Source organism: Coturnix japonica, chromosome Z (assembly GCF_054131305.1).
Source record: "Coturnix japonica strain WE chromosome Z, WE-NBRP24, whole genome shotgun sequence".
NCBI classification, from domain to species: domain Eukaryota; kingdom Metazoa; phylum Chordata; class Aves; order Galliformes; family Phasianidae; genus Coturnix; species Coturnix japonica.
In genome coordinates, this window is record NC_140702.1 from 74,175,460 (window position 1) to 74,192,289 (window position 16,830).

Sequence of the window (16,830 nt, forward strand, 5' to 3'; positions counted from 1 at the left end):
TTTACACAATCGTTCTGGAGTCCGTGATAATCACTCCATTAAAAAAATGAAGAGATTGGGGATTTTTTTTTTCTCAATGCAGGGGATTAGGTCTAAATACAAGTAATCTGCAGGAAGCTCAGCTGCGTGCACACCACTAATCGCTCCCCTACTCTTCCCAGCTTTAGCCCTATCATTAGTATTTTCTCCAATAGAGTTGTTTGCCCTTGGGGATGTTGGGGCAGTATACCGGGGCAGCTCCATGCATGGGGAGATAACACTGAGTGCAGTAGAGTCTAGCAAGTGTTTCTGCACATGTGATTAAAAGAAATTTATAACTGGAACTTCTCTGACCACAGGTATAATGATGCAGCACCAGATTTTTAAAGCAAAACAACTCAAGCACTTAAAAAGGAGACTCGAGCAGGAGTCTTGGTACTTACGTTCAAAATAATTGTCCCAGTAAACCCAGTTCAGCAGCCTTCTAACATGAAAGCACTTACATACACTTGGGCAGACATTCAATAAAGCATTTAGATGCACTGTATCAGCAGAAAATTTGGGGCTTTTATTCAAGAGAGTGACTCAGGGAAACTGGAGATGCTCTGATGCTGAGACAGCCTGGTGCAGCCAGGTACAGCTGGCTCCAGGCTGGCTCTGTACTTGTTCCGAACTTCTGGATGTAGACTGGCACAGCTGGGTTCAACCTAGCTCCAACCTGGCTCGTACAATCATAAAATTATTAGGGTTGGAAAAGACCTACAAGACCCCCAAGTCTCATCCCAACCCCACCCAAGTAATGTTCCTAAGTAAAACCACAGAGTCATTAAGGCTGGAGAAGACCTCTAAGATCCTCAAGTCCAATCCCGTCCCATCCCACCATGCCCATGGACCATATGCCCAGATGCCACATCTCCATGGCTCTTGAACACCTTCAGGGGAATCCACAACCTCCTGGGGCTGCCTGTGCCAGCATCTGTCCACTCTTTCTAAGCAGAAATTGTTCCTAACATCCAATTTGAGTCTTCCATGGCTCAGACTGAAGCCATTACCTCTGCTCCTATCAGTCTCGTTGCAGTCTGGCTCCAACCTGGCTCTATCCATGTCCACCCAAGTCCATCCAAGTCCATGTGACCACCTGAAGACCACATGGCACCCATGCCCACTCTTGCTTTCCCTGCCACAGTATCTCAGTACTTTTTATGGCTACTACATGGCTCTTTGTCTTCAAGTCCTCTGCTCCTGCCACGCTCCAAGACCAACACCATGTCCACACCAAGATGGCAAAGCCTGTGAGATGCCCATCACACCTCAGGCATCTCTGACTTTATCTCCTGCATACCAGAATGCTGGGATATCCACATCCCTCAAGCCCTACACACTGACCACCAGTACCAACTCCTTCACAGCCCTATTTGCAGCTGGATTCACCTTTGTTGGCTGCTGCAAGCAGCACAGGGCTGAGGGCCTTCAGGAGGGGATGCTTACTGATGCAGCACCGTGATTAGAGTCGCAGGTGGCTCTCTCTTTCCCTCTTTCCCTGGGGAATGGTTTTTCAGAATGAGCGGAGATGCTGCAGTCCAGCAGTGAAAGCTGAGTGTGGGGAAGGAAGGAGACGGTTCTGATAATAAATTCATAGAGCTTCACACACCAGCAGGCTACAAACGCTTGTTTTTAAAGAGATTTTAAAACTATCTGGGGTGCAGTCAGTCAGACCGGGACACCCTCACTGCTTGGAGAACCCACACATAGGCAAAGCAAAGAAAGAGGAAGAGCCAGCTCTGGAAAGGTTCCTTTCAGAGTGTGCAAATCTTCAAAGCATGACTTTCCTGTAGAGTTAAAAGGAGCATGTCCTATTCGTATGAATAAGTAAAAAAAACGGGAACCATTCCTAAGCACGTGCTTGACCCGCTGGGTGTTTCCTCTGCCGGACCCAAGAGCAGAACAATGCCCTGATTTCTTTTATGTAGTGTATCTGCATTCCTGCTCCTTCATTCCCTGACTGCTTGAATTCTTTCCCCTATTTCAAATGCATTTCTTCTCTTCCACACCTTTTCTAGCATGAGGAAAATTCCTGACATGTGCCTCTGCTGGATGTTGTTTCTTTGCTGGCAACCAGGCAAGTATTGATGCTGTTTTGCTGCAGCAGTTTTGTTCGTTTCATTATTGAAAACTGCTCTGGAGGAATATCCCACCTGGAGCTCTTGGGGCACACCCTGCAGCTCTGCACTCCTGCACCAGGTCACAGCACATGGAATGTCCCCATGTCCCTGAGTGCTACATCCCTGTGCTTCTTGAACACCTCCAGGAGCAGTGACCCCACCACCTACCTGGCAGCCTATTCAATGCCTGAATGCTCTGAGAAGAAACTGTTCCTGATAGCCACCCTGAGGCCATCACCTCCCATCTTATCACCAGTGCCTTTTGGCAGAGCAGATTCTAAAATCAGGTTCTTCTTTCTGAGCTGTGGTCCACAGAGAACTGTAGCCCAACACTGAGAAGGAAACCAAGTGAGGCAAAAGGTTCCTGGGAATTTCCTATGGAGCCTCACTGTTTTTACAGAAAGTGGAGCTTCTTTATAACCAGCTGCAGGTTGGGAGGAAGGCATGAAAATCTGCACTGACAGTGGCAGATGAACATGTTACCACCGAGCACTGTAAGGAAGAGATCTTCCTCTGCACGTTGCTGCAATTGAGATGTCACTGTGTGCCTTTCACAGCATTAATTACATCACTTTCCTGTACCTGAACACTGAAAACGAAGAGGCTGCTTCACCCTACAATTTGCAGAAAGGGTGTCCTTTTCCACTGTCAGGAGCAGCCACCATGAAAGTGGGTGTTAGCTGAAGCACCTTCTAACATTGCACATAGAGCAGAAGGTAAATAAACAAACTTAGCACTAATCAGTAGGTTAAGTTTATGGAGGGAGGGCCCAGCCTGGTATTAGTCACAATCAACCTGCATGTGTTCAAACCACAGCATACCTTGACTGTAGTTCGGCTCTGTGTTTGTTGCACATACTGGTGGGCAGATGGAACGTGTCTTTTGCCCCAGCAAAAAATGCAGCTTCCCACTGCACTGGGTCGGTCTGTCCTGGGGTTCTGGTGTGTCCAAGGGTGTCTGTCTTCCCAAAGATATCTGCCTGTCTATGGATGTCTGTCTGTCCAGAGGGTGTCTGTGTGTCTGGAGGTGTCTGTTCAGGGGGGTCTGTCCAGGGGTATCTGCCTATTTAAGGATGTCTGTCTGTCCAGAGGGTGTCTGTCTGTCCAACCACCTGGAAGCTGTCTGTCCCACCCCTCGAACCAAGGTACTGCAGACATGAACAGAAGAGGTTTTATGGGGAAGGCTTATTCCCCCTCGGAGAGCTTCAAATCTAATCAAAGCAGTAATTCCTACACATTTCCTATTGTGTGCTACTGTTGTGCTTCCCATGGAGCACACTCACTTAAGAACAGGTATTTATCAGCAGCCAACGACCCGGCTCAGCCCCCAGCTCTGCAAGGCTGGCACAAAGCAGTGGCAATGCGCAGGGGTGAGATGCATCCTCCTCTGCCCCTTTTTCCTCAAGGCAGCTTGCAAAACACCCTGTGAATAATGGAAATACCAGCTTGCCAACCCACTGCCTCTTTCAAAGGTTCTTACAAAAAACAGCCACCTAATTGAGGAGAAATTCTGGCTGCTTGGGGAAGGCAGCTCCTTGTACCTGGGCCTCCCTGCTCCTTGCGCTGCAGCCCTCAGGCAAGCCGGGATTCTGTGTCAATTACAGGAAAATCAATGAAGATACTGTTCAGGACTCCTCTTCACCATTCAGTGCGGATGATATCCTTCACTTTCTAGCACTGATTCATTTACTTTCAGCCTCTCTAGGGGCTCCTGACATATTGCTATCTCTGAAGAATCTGAAGCAAAAACTGCCTTTGTTTCTACTGCAACTTGTTTGCATGCACTGTGCCTGGGACCAGGGCTGAGACCAGAGAAACCGGGTCAAAATGAAGCACTTTTAAAATAGGATTTTAAAACATTTCTTGCCAACCCACCTCTCAGCTCCTACCCAGAGTCTGGGTAGGATCAAGGTGAAAAATCAGTGCAAGTCCCACCAATGTCTCTGCGTCACTCCGCAATATCACACCAGGCCGTGCAGCATGATGCAAAGCTGCTGTACCATGGGTCACCTTCTCCTGCTGCTTCATGACAAGAAGACTCTGATCTGTTCAAATGCTGTGCTTGCTCTCACTCATTTGCCCTCTTGTAGATAGCTGCAGGTTTCTACAGCCCATGGTGGTCATCTTTCTTTAGCATGGAAGCTGGAAAGGTATGCAAGGTATACGAGGGCTGTGTAACCTTGCTCCTAGGGATCCATGCCCATCCCCAGCACACATGGCCAGGAACCACATCAACCCTAACATAAAGTGCTACAGAGTGGATTTCCAAATATCCAAAAGTTAAAAGAAGTGTATAATAGGACCTGGGCAGTCTGAGGCTGGGAGCACTGTGCCCTGTGGAGACAACAGCAGAAACGTTGTCTGGAAGCCATGTGAAGAGCCAAGTAACAAACCTATCATCTCCTATATCAAAGCAGCATTATCTCCTGCATTTTCAGTCCTTTTCTCTCTCCACCCAAGCTGCATGTATTCCATAGGAATGGGATACAGACCTGCAGGCCTTACTCAGGCCAAATTCCCACTGAAAGATGAAGAACCACGCTGCGACATTATACCCGACCCTGCAAGCTCCTTGCGTTCCTCCTCTTCAAAGGGAGCCTCATGCATGGAGAGCTTGTAGGATATAGCCCAGAGCAAGGATGGTGCTACAAAGACAGCATTTATTATTTATAAGGCACTTCTATGAACTCGGGGCTCAGAGGCAGAGCTGTCTGTGGTGGTGCACTTTATAAGGAAAAAAAAAAAAAAAAAAGGAGTTTGAAGAAACAGTGAAAGTACCAGATCATGCAGAAGCCGTGTCCGTAAGAGGCATTGCTCAGATTACGGAAGTCAGACTCTCTTGGAGTTCACATGAAAGTCACTGTGAGATTTATGAGGCAGTTTAATTGCAGCTAGGGCTCTTCGGGTAGCATCGTGGCCTCAGCACCGTGTTTTTACACAACAAGGGTTCTCTGGCTGGGTTTGGCAGGTTGTGATAAAGGAAAAAGCCCCATGGCAGCGCTCAGACCCTCTGACATGGCAATGCCAAGGAGCTCAGGATACCATAATGCCCCCGGTGCCATTGCCCGTCACCCATTGCCGGTCACCCACTGATCACTAATTGCCCATAGCGAGGAGTGGGAGCCCAGATGAGGTCTGCCCATCAATCATACTGGGGTGCAGAGATAAATGGGGTGCTGAGCCCCGCCTGCACCTTCGTGCTGACCCACTGAGGGGACCCTGGGGCTGTCTGAGGACCCTGCGAGGCACCAGGACAGTGCTGGGGGTGCAACCCGAGGCTGTTGGGAAGGAAGCTGGAACCGGGGAGGGCGCACCCAGGGCCGTCCCCGGTGCTGCGGGGCGTGCGCCGTGCCCGCCGAGGGGGAGCTGGTCGGCGCTGCCGGGGCCGCCGGGGACGGGACTCGGGGAGGGGGGGGGGGGCTGCTGCCGGCTGCCATTTCAGCGCGCCGCCGCCCGCTCCCTCCATTTTCTTGCCGGCTGCCGGCGGTGCCGGCCCGTCCCCATCCCCGTCCCCGTCCCCGCCGCCTCCGCGCCCGCCGCCCCCGCATGCAGCCCCGCGGCAGCCCCGCCGCACACGCCCAGCCGCGGGGCCGCCTCCCGGCATGAGGAGCTGCAAGATGGTGCGTGTAGCCAGCGTGCTGGGGCTGGTGATGCTCAGCATCGCGCTGCTCATCCTCTCCCTCATCAGCTACGTCTCGCTCAAGAAGGACAACATCTTCGGCGCGCCCCGCGCCGCCGGCCCGGGCGGGCCCCGCATGTACATGTTCCACGCGGGATTCAGGTGAGGGCGCGGCTCCGGATGGCCGCCACGGCCCGGCATGGCGAGGGGGCAGGGGGCCGCCCCCACCCGCTTCTCGACTGGCACTGGGGAAACCCAGGAGCGCTCAGTGGGAAGGCGCTCGGAAGGCCCCTCGGACCCGGACACGGCTCCTCCCGCACCGCGCTGCCCCCAGTCCGGGGCCTGCGGGAAGCTGACGGGACCGCGGGACCCTCGGACCGGGCGTGCGAACCTCGGCGCCTGGGGGCTGCTGTAGAGTGGGCTCGGCACGGCTTGGCACAGCCCTGCATGGCTCAGCACAGCCGGGTTCGGCTCGGCTGAGCACGGCCCGGTTCGGCTGAGCACGGCCCGGCTCGGCTCAGCACAGCCCAGCTCGGCTCAGCACGGCCCGGTTCGGCTCAGCACGGCCCGATTCGGCTCAGCACGGCCCGGTTCGGCTGAGCACGGCCCGATTCGGCTCAGCACGGCCCCGCAGGGCTCAGCACGGCCCGGTTCGGTTCGGCTCAGCACGGCCCGGTTCGGTTCGGCTCAGCACAGCCCGGTTCTGTTCAGCACAGCCCGGTTCGGTTCAGCACAGCCCGGTTCGGCTCAGCCCGACTCCGCGGGGAGCGGCGCGGCTCTGCCGGCGCTGTCCGTGGTGCTGACGCCGGTCGGACTCCGCTGGAGGCGGCGTGCGGCCTGTGTGTGCGTGCGTGTCTGTGTGTCTCTGTGTCCATGTGTCCATGTGCGCACACATTTAGGTCCCAGTTCGCGCTGAAGTTCCTGGACCCCTCGTTCGTCCCCATTACGAATTCGCTGGGCCAAGAGCTGCAGGAGAAGCCCTCCAAGTGGTTGTTCAACCGGACAGCGTTCGCACAGCAGAGGTGAGCGTGCAGCTCGTCTCACTTGTCCCCCTCCCATCTTCCCTAGAGCTGTCCTCTCCTCCTTAATATTTGAGAAAATACAATCAGGGACTGCTAAATACTGTGGATTTTTAGTAATTTGCCAACAGTGAGAGACAAAGACTGAATCAGAGCATTTCCCAAGATGGTTACAGCTATCTTGGAAGAATTGATTAATTCAGAGCAGGACACAAGCTGCAGCACACATCCTTTTACCAAACGGAACATGACCCAGTTTCTCAGAGTGCAAGAGAAATTGTCATTTCTTCAAGATAAATAGCTGGTTGCTTAAAACTCAAAAACGAATCAGACTGTAGCAGCCATGAAATGCTCTATGTGTATGGAGGGCAAAATGTGTCCAGCAATTCTGACCGAGTACACTGTGGCTCCACAGCCCAGCTCCACTCTGGCTATGGGAGGAGCTGAGGGCAATTCAGAGGGGCCACCAAGCCCAGACCCCCCTGAGATGTCTTCATTGTATATTGCCTTCTGCTTTCTGTTTCTCAGGTTCGTGGCCCCATTGCATTGTGGCAGTGCAAAGTCTTCCTTGTTTCCTTAAGCTTCCTCAGTGCTTAATGTGAAACAAGATGGATTTTTATTTTCTTCACATTGATGTGAACACAGGGACGTCTGCCCAGCCTCTTTTATTTAATGGCTTTAGTGCAGTATGTTTATACACAGCAGTAAAGTTGTAAAAGAAACAGAAATCTTACATCCATTTAAGATGACTACAACCATCTTGGGCTCTGATTTTGAACTGATGAATGTTTGCCATTTTAGAGGACACGTTGTGACTCTGCCCATATATCCCACCTGAGGAGCCCATCAGCAGCTGAGGCCATCAAGATGAGATGGCATCTTGCCTGCTCCATCCTTTCCTAGGGATCTCCCTGGCTGGTGCAACAATAGCCACCCATCAGTATGGCCTCATTCCTGGCACCACCACCTCATCCTTAATAAATAACTAAGTGTCACCCTGCTGTTGATATGAGCTAATGCCTCAGGATCTGCTGCTGCATTTGTCTGTCATCCATAACCCATAATTAGGGGACCCAATGGGACTCCATTAATGCTTAGACACTGGAGGATGTGAGCTGGAAGAAAGGTTGTTTTCCATAAACATGAGCAAATAAAGTGGTATTGGTTTTCTAATTTTATGCTCTGCTGGGGAAATTCCTGAGCAAGGTTGGTTCTGCTTTTTTTTTTTTCTTTTCTTTTTTATTATTTCTTAATTTTGAATATTCCAGATAACCCTTGAAAAAATGTTGGCATGTTTGCTCTAGTAAGACCTTAAGTACTTATGTTTACATAACGGGAGACAGTGACTGTCTGTCACTTGTTTTGTGACTCAAGGCTTCCTGATGAACAAGGAATATTTGCATTTTAAAAACCATCTACATTACTGTTAATGCAATGAGATATTCTGGACTTCTTGGTTTTGCTCCAGATACCTCATGGCAAACACAAAGTCCATCATTACAATAGATCCATGGTCCAGTTCTGAGCTCCCTCATTGCTATCTGTTTGTATTGATTTTGATTCTATTACACCGCATTGCTCAGTAAACTGCTATATGACATTTTAGAAAGGAAAGATTAAGTCCATCAGGAAACAAATCTCTCTAACACAGACAATGGGGAAATACAACTCAATGTTTTCTTTTTTCTTTTTTTCTTTTCTTTTTCTATTTTATTTTAGACAAGAAATCCTTCAGCATGTTGATGTCATAAAAAATTTTTCTTTGACCAAGAGTAGTGTTCGGATTGGACAGCTGATGCATTATGATTATTCCAGCCATAAGTATGTTTTTTCCATAAGCAATAACTTCAGATCACTGCTTCCAGATGTGTCACCAATCTTGAATAAACATTACAATGTTTGTGCCGTGGTTGGAAACAGTGGAATCCTGACTGGGAGTCAGTGTGGGCAAGAAATAGATAAGTCTGATTTTGTTTTTCGCTGCAATTTTGCTCCAACTGAGGCATTCCAAAAAGATGTTGGGAGAAAAACCAATCTCACAACCTTCAACCCCAGCATCCTGGAGAAGTATTACAACAATCTTTTGACCATTCAGGATCGCAACAACTTCTTTCTGAGCTTAAAAAAGCTTGATGGGGCAATTCTTTGGATCCCTGCTTTCTTCTTCCACACGTCAGCAACGGTCACAAGAACACTGGTTGACTTCTTTGTTGAGCATCGAGGCCAACTAAAGGTCCAGTTGGCTTGGCCAGGAAATATAATGCAGCATGTTAACAGGTGTGTATTTTTCTCTCACATTTAACTTGTCAAAATATGTATTTCTCCCTATGTGAATACAATTGTTTTTATTTTCGTAGCCTTGCCTTAACTGAAAGGTACTCCCTGGACAGTCAGAACCTGACACTGTTTGCTTTCAGAGCACATGCAGTTCTGTCATTGCTTCAGTAAGCTCTCCAGGGTCTGTGCCATCATGGGACTGTTCAACTGTTCCCACAGCAGCTTCCGCAGAGGCAGAAGGAGTGTGGAGGAGTTGAGTGAGATTCTGCATAAGAAAAGAAGCTCTTACGGAAGAACTTGCTCTCAGCTAGCAAATAGGGTGCCAGCAGACATCTGCAGAGTGATCTAGGCAGATCTATTGCAATTCATGTACGGATAATGTGGCCACCTCTTTAGAAAATACACTTCAGCAGGAGTCAGGGGTTTGCTTTCCTGGATAAGGCACTGTTTTTCCAGGTGAAAAACGAAAAGCACATGCAGAAGGAGACCTTGAAAGAAAATGTTGATGCATTTCTCTTCGTTACAGACTGACCTAAACAGCAATCCTTACCTTACTCCAATTATCAGCTGTGAACACTGATGTTCACCATACTGTAGCTTTTTTTTTTTTAATACAGTAATCATATTTTTTCTTACAACAGGCCTGTGATGTTACTTGTATCCTATACTAATGTGCCTTTTGTTTTTCACAGATACTGGAAAAACAAACACTTGTCACCCAAGCGGCTGAGCACAGGTATTCTCATGTACACCCTTGCTTCTGCCATATGTGAAGAGATTCACTTGTATGGATTCTGGCCATTCGGGTTTGATCCCAACACGAGGGAGGACCTCCCGTACCACTACTATGACAAGAAAGGAACCAAGTTCACCACCAAGTGGCAAGAGTCCCACCAGCTGCCTGCAGAGTTCCAGCTGCTCTACAGGATGCACGGTGAAGGACTGGCCAAACTGACCTTGTCGCATTGTGCCTAAGAACCTGAATCTTGAAGTGCCAAATGATTGTCTAAAAAAGTGCCCAAATCTGAGTTAAATGCTCTTCAGATACAATTCTAAAAAAAAAAAAAAAAAAAAAAAATCCACCCTAAAATATTACACATAATACGCAGATGCTTTTTAATCACCCTTGTCACCGTTCATCAGAGGGTCTCAGCACATTTAGACATTGAGCAGTGCAGAAGCACTTACCAGATTCTGTGGATGCTATTCGTGCAGCAGCACAGCAAAGTTGAAATATTTTGCTTTTATATATATATGCTATGAAATATGTTTCAAAATCTTTTCATATTTCAGCATCCCACTACCTGCCTGTAAACGTCTTATTTCGATTGTTCCTTTCAGATTAGGATTAGAAACTCTGATTTTATAAGGCATTGCTTTTCTCGTACATGTTGCTGTGGGTAGTTCAGCATACATTGATTTGCCTTGGCCCATTGGAAGAGCCACCCCCAACCCCAGCTCATTGTCATTTACAAGTTCCTCAGTGTGGAACTCCATTTCCACTGCTTGCATATTTTCATATTTACTGAATTTTACATTTTTTTTTTAAGAACAATAATGGAGAAGGTCAAAATATGGCTTGTATCTGGCTTCCCCATCTCTCTGTTTGTGGCAGTGCTGAATTCTAGGGGGGTTGGAGGATTCCCAGCCCAGTTAACTGTACAGGACAGTGTTCTCCCCCCACCAAACCAGTTCGAGGGGGAGATGGAGTGAGGTTGGGGCAGTCCAGTTTCTGAGAAATGGCCTTGAGAGGGAAGTAAGCACAGTGGGAATGTGGAGAGCAGGAGATGTGACTCCCAGTGGCCTGGTTTACGTCACCAAGTCCATGGTCAGACAGCTGCATTAGTGGTCTCATGTTCTGGTGAAAAGCAGATGTCTGGGAGATGGAGCTTTCTAGGTACCTTTGAAGGCCAGTCTGGTTGGAAAAAGGACAAATCGTAGGGTTTCTTGTATTTGAGAATCTTGGCCATGATGTCTCAGGATAAAGGAGTCTGTAAAGCAACTGTTTTTTTTTTTTTCTTATTAAAATGAGTATGCTTCAAAAGTACTTTAACATTTTTATATTATTCTGCGTGATGCTGAGATCTGACTATACATGGAAAGATGATGCAAAAGGCAACTCGAAACCATACCTTAACAGTGTGCATTTTAGTGCACAGCTCCCATGCCCTGGGGGAAAAGTGACTGCACCTGGCATGTGACCAAACTGGGCATATTCCAGCAGGGAGGGAAACCTCACCCCTCTGCACTGCCTGTAAATATGAGATTTTTAAAGCCACTTTGACGATGCCCTGTACTTCCTTGTCTTATTTATTTTCTGGCTTTTACTTTGGCAATGGGCATTTGGAGCTGCAAAGGGGCTCGGATGCTCCCCGGCACCGCCAGCCTGGCGCCCACGCCTTCAGGCACGCTGTGCAGGATGCTGATGGCTGCAAAGTTCCCAGTGCACAGTCCCACATGAGACCTCAGGCACGGCTGGCTTGCCCCGCTGCCTGCGCTCGTCACTGCTCATACAGCAGAGCATGACTGGTAGCAAACGTCTTCATGGGGACATCGCTGTGTAGCAATGCTAGTGCTGTGCCATGCGGTGCCATGTGGTTTATTACTAATATAGCTGTTCATTACCTGTATTCTAACAGCAGGAGAGAAGGGCCAGGGAGCACCCATCCCTGCCAGGCACTGTCCCTTGGGTGCCAGAACACACCCGAAAGCAGAAACTGCATGGGGAAGGGAGGTTTCTGTGCCGGTTGTTATTGATGCACAGTGATTAATCATTGCCAGTGCAATTTGCCTTTGAGCTGTACTATAGATGCATGCTGGCTAAGCCCCGGATCGCTTTGCAGTTCATGGCGGTGTGCAGACCGCCTTGGGGATAAAGGGGCTGTGCTTTGGGATACAGCACAGCCCCCTGCTTAGTGTCAGGTGTTTTAATTAAGAGGCAGGCTATCAATTTTATGTAGGGAGTGATGATTTCTATTAGCAAATTAAAGAAATATGGGCAATTATCATTATATTTGCTTGAATGTGGATGCTGATGCACTCTGTACAGATTTCTGGCTCTAAGTGGCACTTGGCTGCTGTGTGTTGTTTACATGGCACAACAACTTTAACGTAGATGTAAAGGTGTCCGTCCTTCCGTCTGTCCTGACAGCACTTCTGTCCATTCAAAATGACTGCTCTAGTGCACCCATGTTGGAAGATAATCAGTAAAAACTACATGCTGAAACCAAAAATTGCCCCAAGATTTTTCTTCGATTTTTCATTTATTTATTTTTATTTTTAAAGTAAATGTCTTCCCTTATCTCAGTAAAGCTGGGAAGGCTGTCCACTGGTTGATCTGTGTTCTCCTGGTGATGCTGTCCCCAGCCATCTTTTCTTGGGGATTGAACTGGGTTGAGGGGCATACAGGAAAGCTGGGGAGGGACTTACAAAGGCATGTAGTGACAGGACAAGGGGAAATGGCTTTAAAAGTGCAGATGTAGCCTAGATATTAGGAAGAAAATCTTTACTGTGAGAGTGGTGAGACACTGGAGCTGGTTGCCCAGTGAGGCTGTGTATGCTCCCTCCCTGGAAGCAATCAAGGCCAGGCTGGATGGGGCTGTAAGCAACCTGGTGTGGTTGGAAGCATCCCTGCCTACAGCAAGGGATTGGAACTACATGATCTTAAGTGTCCCTTCCAACCCAAACCATTCTGCGCTTCTGTGATGCTATGATCGCCTTCCAACCCCTGTGATTCTGTGATTCTCTGTTGAGATCAGTGAAGTTGCATGGACTCCAGCACACATGGCCACACCACTGAGTGCACCTAGATGTTGAGAACACCAGTATAGGAAGCCCTTACAAGCATAGGCTTTGCTCCACCTCCTTTAGTTGGGCAAATGGAGCACCCCTGAAGATTGCTCTCTGTTGTAGTGCAAGGCCCAAGGTAGAGGATCGTGGGGCAGCCTTTGGGCTCTGCTCCCAGGGCAGGGGGATCAGTGCCAGTCCCAAGACGTGGCCATCACCACTGAGCTGTGTAGAAGCACAGGGTGTGAAGAAGGAAGCATGGAAACGGCTGCAAATATTTGGAAATGGGAACACTGAAAAATTATTGACAAAGGGCCATATTATATCATTGATTTTTAAGCAAAACTCCCCATTGATTTTTCAGAACCACATTGAACATTTCAGAATCATTGATTTTAATGGGGAGTTCTGCCCCGAAATCAATGGCACAATACAACCCAAAGTAAATTGCTTCTTAGTATCAATATTTTTTGTCGGAGCTGTTGCATTGTAGAAAACCATCTTTAAAATGTGCATCCTTTGTTTCTGCCTGTTTTCTTAGATCTCTCTGAATTCTGCTTTTCTTTGGAATCAGGAAGGGAAGGGCAGTTGTGCTGACTGGGCTCCATTCCCAAGCCCCACTTCCAGGCTGGGCTCTTTGCAAATCCTTGGGTTGGGGTCTTGGTGCTTTGCCTGGTGTCCCTCAGCCCCTAGAAGCCATCCAGGTTGTGCTGCTGGAGGTGAGGTGCTGGCACCTGCATCCAGGAGCAGAGGGGGTTTGGGTTGCATCTCAGAGAGGTGACAGCCCAAAGGTGCAAACAAGAAAAGGAAAGAGAAACAGAAGCTTTTTGAATCAGTGTCTTTTCAGGGTGGGAAATAGTGCTTTTGTTAGAAAAGAAAGCATGCTCCTGCCCAGCAAACCTGGCTCTGTGCTGCGGGAGCTGCCAAATGTAGACCTTGTGTTTAGGACAGCAAATCCTCCCTGCATTTGCTAGTATGTTGGCTAGACTCTTCCTTCCCTTTTGCTTGGTCCAAAACCTTCCCGTCGCTGTCTATCTAAATGAATTCCTGATGGTTCAGGGAAAATACTTGCTATTATTGCTGAATGTCTAGACGAACAAATATAGCTAAATGAAAGCACACGTAATGCAGCGTGATCAATACTTGCAAGTACAGAACCTTTCAGTTTACAAAGTCAGGAGGAGCTCAGGGCAAAGGGCTCCTGGTGGCAGCCATGGGGTGATGGCACTGCGGGGATATGGGGATATGGTGGTGGTGCTGCTGTGATGGGGCCACCAAGCAGAGAATGGAAGGAGAAGGTGTACATAGCATGGGGATAGGTGTGCTACCTTTCCTTCTCTTTACATCCTTGTTTGGTATTTTATTTGCTTGCATCTTTTCAGTGAGTGGTAGTAGGATACACTAAGAAAAACACAGATGTTTTTGGCTTCCAGTTTGAATTGTGGAGTATACCAAAAAGTATTCGTGAAATATAACTAACTGAATGGAGGCTGCAAAAACAAACCGTTTAGAAAGCAGGTTTTCTGTAAATGAATGTTTCTTTATTCTAATGGCTATACAGTTCAATGCCTGATGGAGTTGTTTTCAATAAAAAGATAAATACAAAAAAAAAAAAATTAAATTAAAATGCCATAATTGTAATAAAGGGTTCGTTATTTAATGGCCATACTGAAGGCGTTATTTATTTTTAAACAGCTGGTGTTGATAAAGGGCCAGAGTAGTGTCTCAGGTGAACGGCATGCAAGGCTGCACACGCTGTGCAATGTGTCCCAAGCAGAACCACTGCTTGGCCCTGCTCCCCTTGGGTCCCTGTTGGCCTCAGGGCAACCAGGATGGGGTTAGCTTTGTCCCAGAGGGGTGGATGTGGGCTGCACAGTGCGTGGTGCATGTAAATACGTCGTCACATTTGTGAGCAAGGAGCCTGGTTCTTGTTGTAACGGAGTGCCGCGTCGTGACCATCATTTGTGGAGAAATAAACGCGATGATTCATTCTGAATCTTTCAGCAATGTTATTGTTTGGTGTGAATGTGCCTGCAACATTGACTCATGTGCCAAAACACGATATTGAATGCATTGTTTTTAAATAAAATATTTTATTGTGCATTGAAAGTCTGTAAAACTCAACTGCATCCACTTCTTCCTTTCGCGTTTTCTTAACCGCCTGCTGTCAATAGTAATTAATGGCCTGAACTGGAAGGTTTTTCCATGCTGTAGGCACACTCTGCAGAGCAGCAGATTGTCATTTTAATCAAGAAATGCTCCATATTGCACAGGGTATATTGGAGCTGGAAACACGCTCAGACAAACTGTATGGCAGTGTGCCACGAACACTCAGCGCCAGCAGGATTTGGCCCCGGCTCCGCAAAGCCCTGGTGCTCCTGTGCACAATGGGTCAGCCTGTGGGCAGTGGGGATCTGGGGCTGGACTTGGGGATCTTGGAGATCTTTTCCAACCTTAATGATTCTACGATTAAATAAAGGCTTAATGGAAAACACCTTCCAAAGAGTTGCTGAAGGTGTTGTTTGCTGCTCCCTGTATTTCATTATACCCTGCAGTAAGTTTGATCTGATGGATCAAATTCTGCACAGCTGTAAAATATTGGGAGCCGCACAGCATGTAGATCAGCACAGAGCTTGGCTTGGGGCAGCTGTTTATTAAAGTGATGCACACCCAACCACATCTGACAGCCATTCCTGTAACCTGCAGCACCCTGGCAGGGAGCACAGAGACTCCTTCTCTGGAGATATTCAGACCTTTCTGGATGCTTTCTTGTGCAGCCTTCTGTAGGGAACCTGCTCTAAGGGGTGTTTGTCTCCATTATTCTGTGAACCCCCATGGTTCTTTGATTCCGTGGCAGCCCTTAGAGGTATCATTTTGCTGTGTCAGAACCAACTGATCATTTCTACTCTCTTTCTGCATGTTGGACAGTTTGCAGGCCAAGAGAGGATGCACTGTTTGCTTCAGCCTTGTGCATGTCCCATATTGGCTCCGCAGAGCTCTACTGTGGGCTTTTCAATGCTCAGCACCACACAGCCCCAGCTGGAAGCATCCCCACCACCTCCTGTTCAGGATTCTTCTCCCTCTAACCACTACTGGAACCCGAACAGCTACCAAATCGAGCCACATTGTCAGCATTTATTGTCTGGCAATATTTGCTAGGGGATATTTTTTGGCTTACCAAACTCAGAACTTGCCTATAAAAAGTGATAATTCATTGCTCCTCTGCATACCAAAAAATTCCAATCTGGTTCCCAGCAATTTTCCATAAAAGTGTAACTACAGAAACTAGTAATCTGCTTAATCACAACTAACTCAGTGTCTGTCCCACAACACATTTTGCATTGCTTTGTTCAGTCTGGTTTCAAACACATTTGCTCACGACTCATGCCACCTATACAAACCACTGAATCCACAGTTTTTCTCACCATTGATGCCACGACCCACACTGGGCTTGACAGGCACTGCCCACCTCGTGACCTCTTTGCTCGGGACAGTTCTTTTTTATTTGCTCTGATGTAGAAATTGTTCTTGAGAGCTTTCCACAGAGTGCAAATACAATGCAGATCCTCACTCAGGTATTTCCTCCTGCAGCACTTAACCATACTTCAGTCCTGGAGGGTTCATTGTCCTGGGAGCTCTGTGTGGTTGTTTCCAGATCAAGGTTAGGAGTCTGTTCCTAATCTTTAAGAAAATATTGCGGGTTATAATGCTCGGTGTGATTTAACCAGAAAATCATCTCCTGTCCACGCTGCTGACACGCTCCCTGTGGCTGACTTCTGAACACACAAGTTTCTCAGTGCATTTGTCCCCGAGGCGCTCATGGAGGAGGCTGGTTCCCACACCTTGCTCGCAGGGGCTGTGCCTGGAGCCCTCTGCTGGGTTTCTCCCTGCAGCATCCCTTTCCGTTGTGTTCCCACCCTCGCTGACCCCAGGCAGCCAGCCATGCCTGCTCTCATTGCACCGGCGTCACCGTTTCCCAACACTTCCCA

At 48.2% G+C, this 16,830-nt stretch overlaps 1 protein-coding gene across 1 annotated transcript; it reads left to right on the forward strand.

The window, feature by feature from the left end:
- The first annotated feature begins 5,390 nt into the window (after positions 1–5,390).
- ST8SIA3 (ST8 alpha-N-acetyl-neuraminide alpha-2,8-sialyltransferase 3) lies at positions 5,391–14,960 on the forward strand. The gene is made up of 4 exons (XM_015848230.3): positions 5,391–5,921; positions 6,659–6,781; positions 8,498–9,055; positions 9,748–14,960. The coding sequence occupies exons 1-4, from the start codon at positions 5,743–5,745 to the stop codon at positions 10,028–10,030; spliced, it is 1,143 nt and encodes a 380-aa protein (XP_015703716.1). The 5' UTR covers positions 5,391–5,742; the 3' UTR covers positions 10,031–14,960.
- The last annotated feature ends 1,870 nt before the right edge of the window (positions 14,961–16,830 follow it).

Excerpts from the sequence above, each read along its gene's own strand:
- ST8SIA3 (XM_015848230.3), top strand. The coding sequence starts at position 5,743 with ATGAGGAGCTGCAAGATGGTGCGTGTAGCCAGCGTGCTGGGGCTGGTG. Across the intron at positions 5,922-6,658 it reads ATGTTCCACGCGGGATTCAG|GTCCCAGTTCGCGCTGAAGT; the intron begins GTGAGGGCGCGG and ends GCACACATTTAG. Across the intron at positions 9,056-9,747 it reads ATAATGCAGCATGTTAACAG|ATACTGGAAAAACAAACACT; the intron begins GTGTGTATTTTT and ends TGTTTTTCACAG.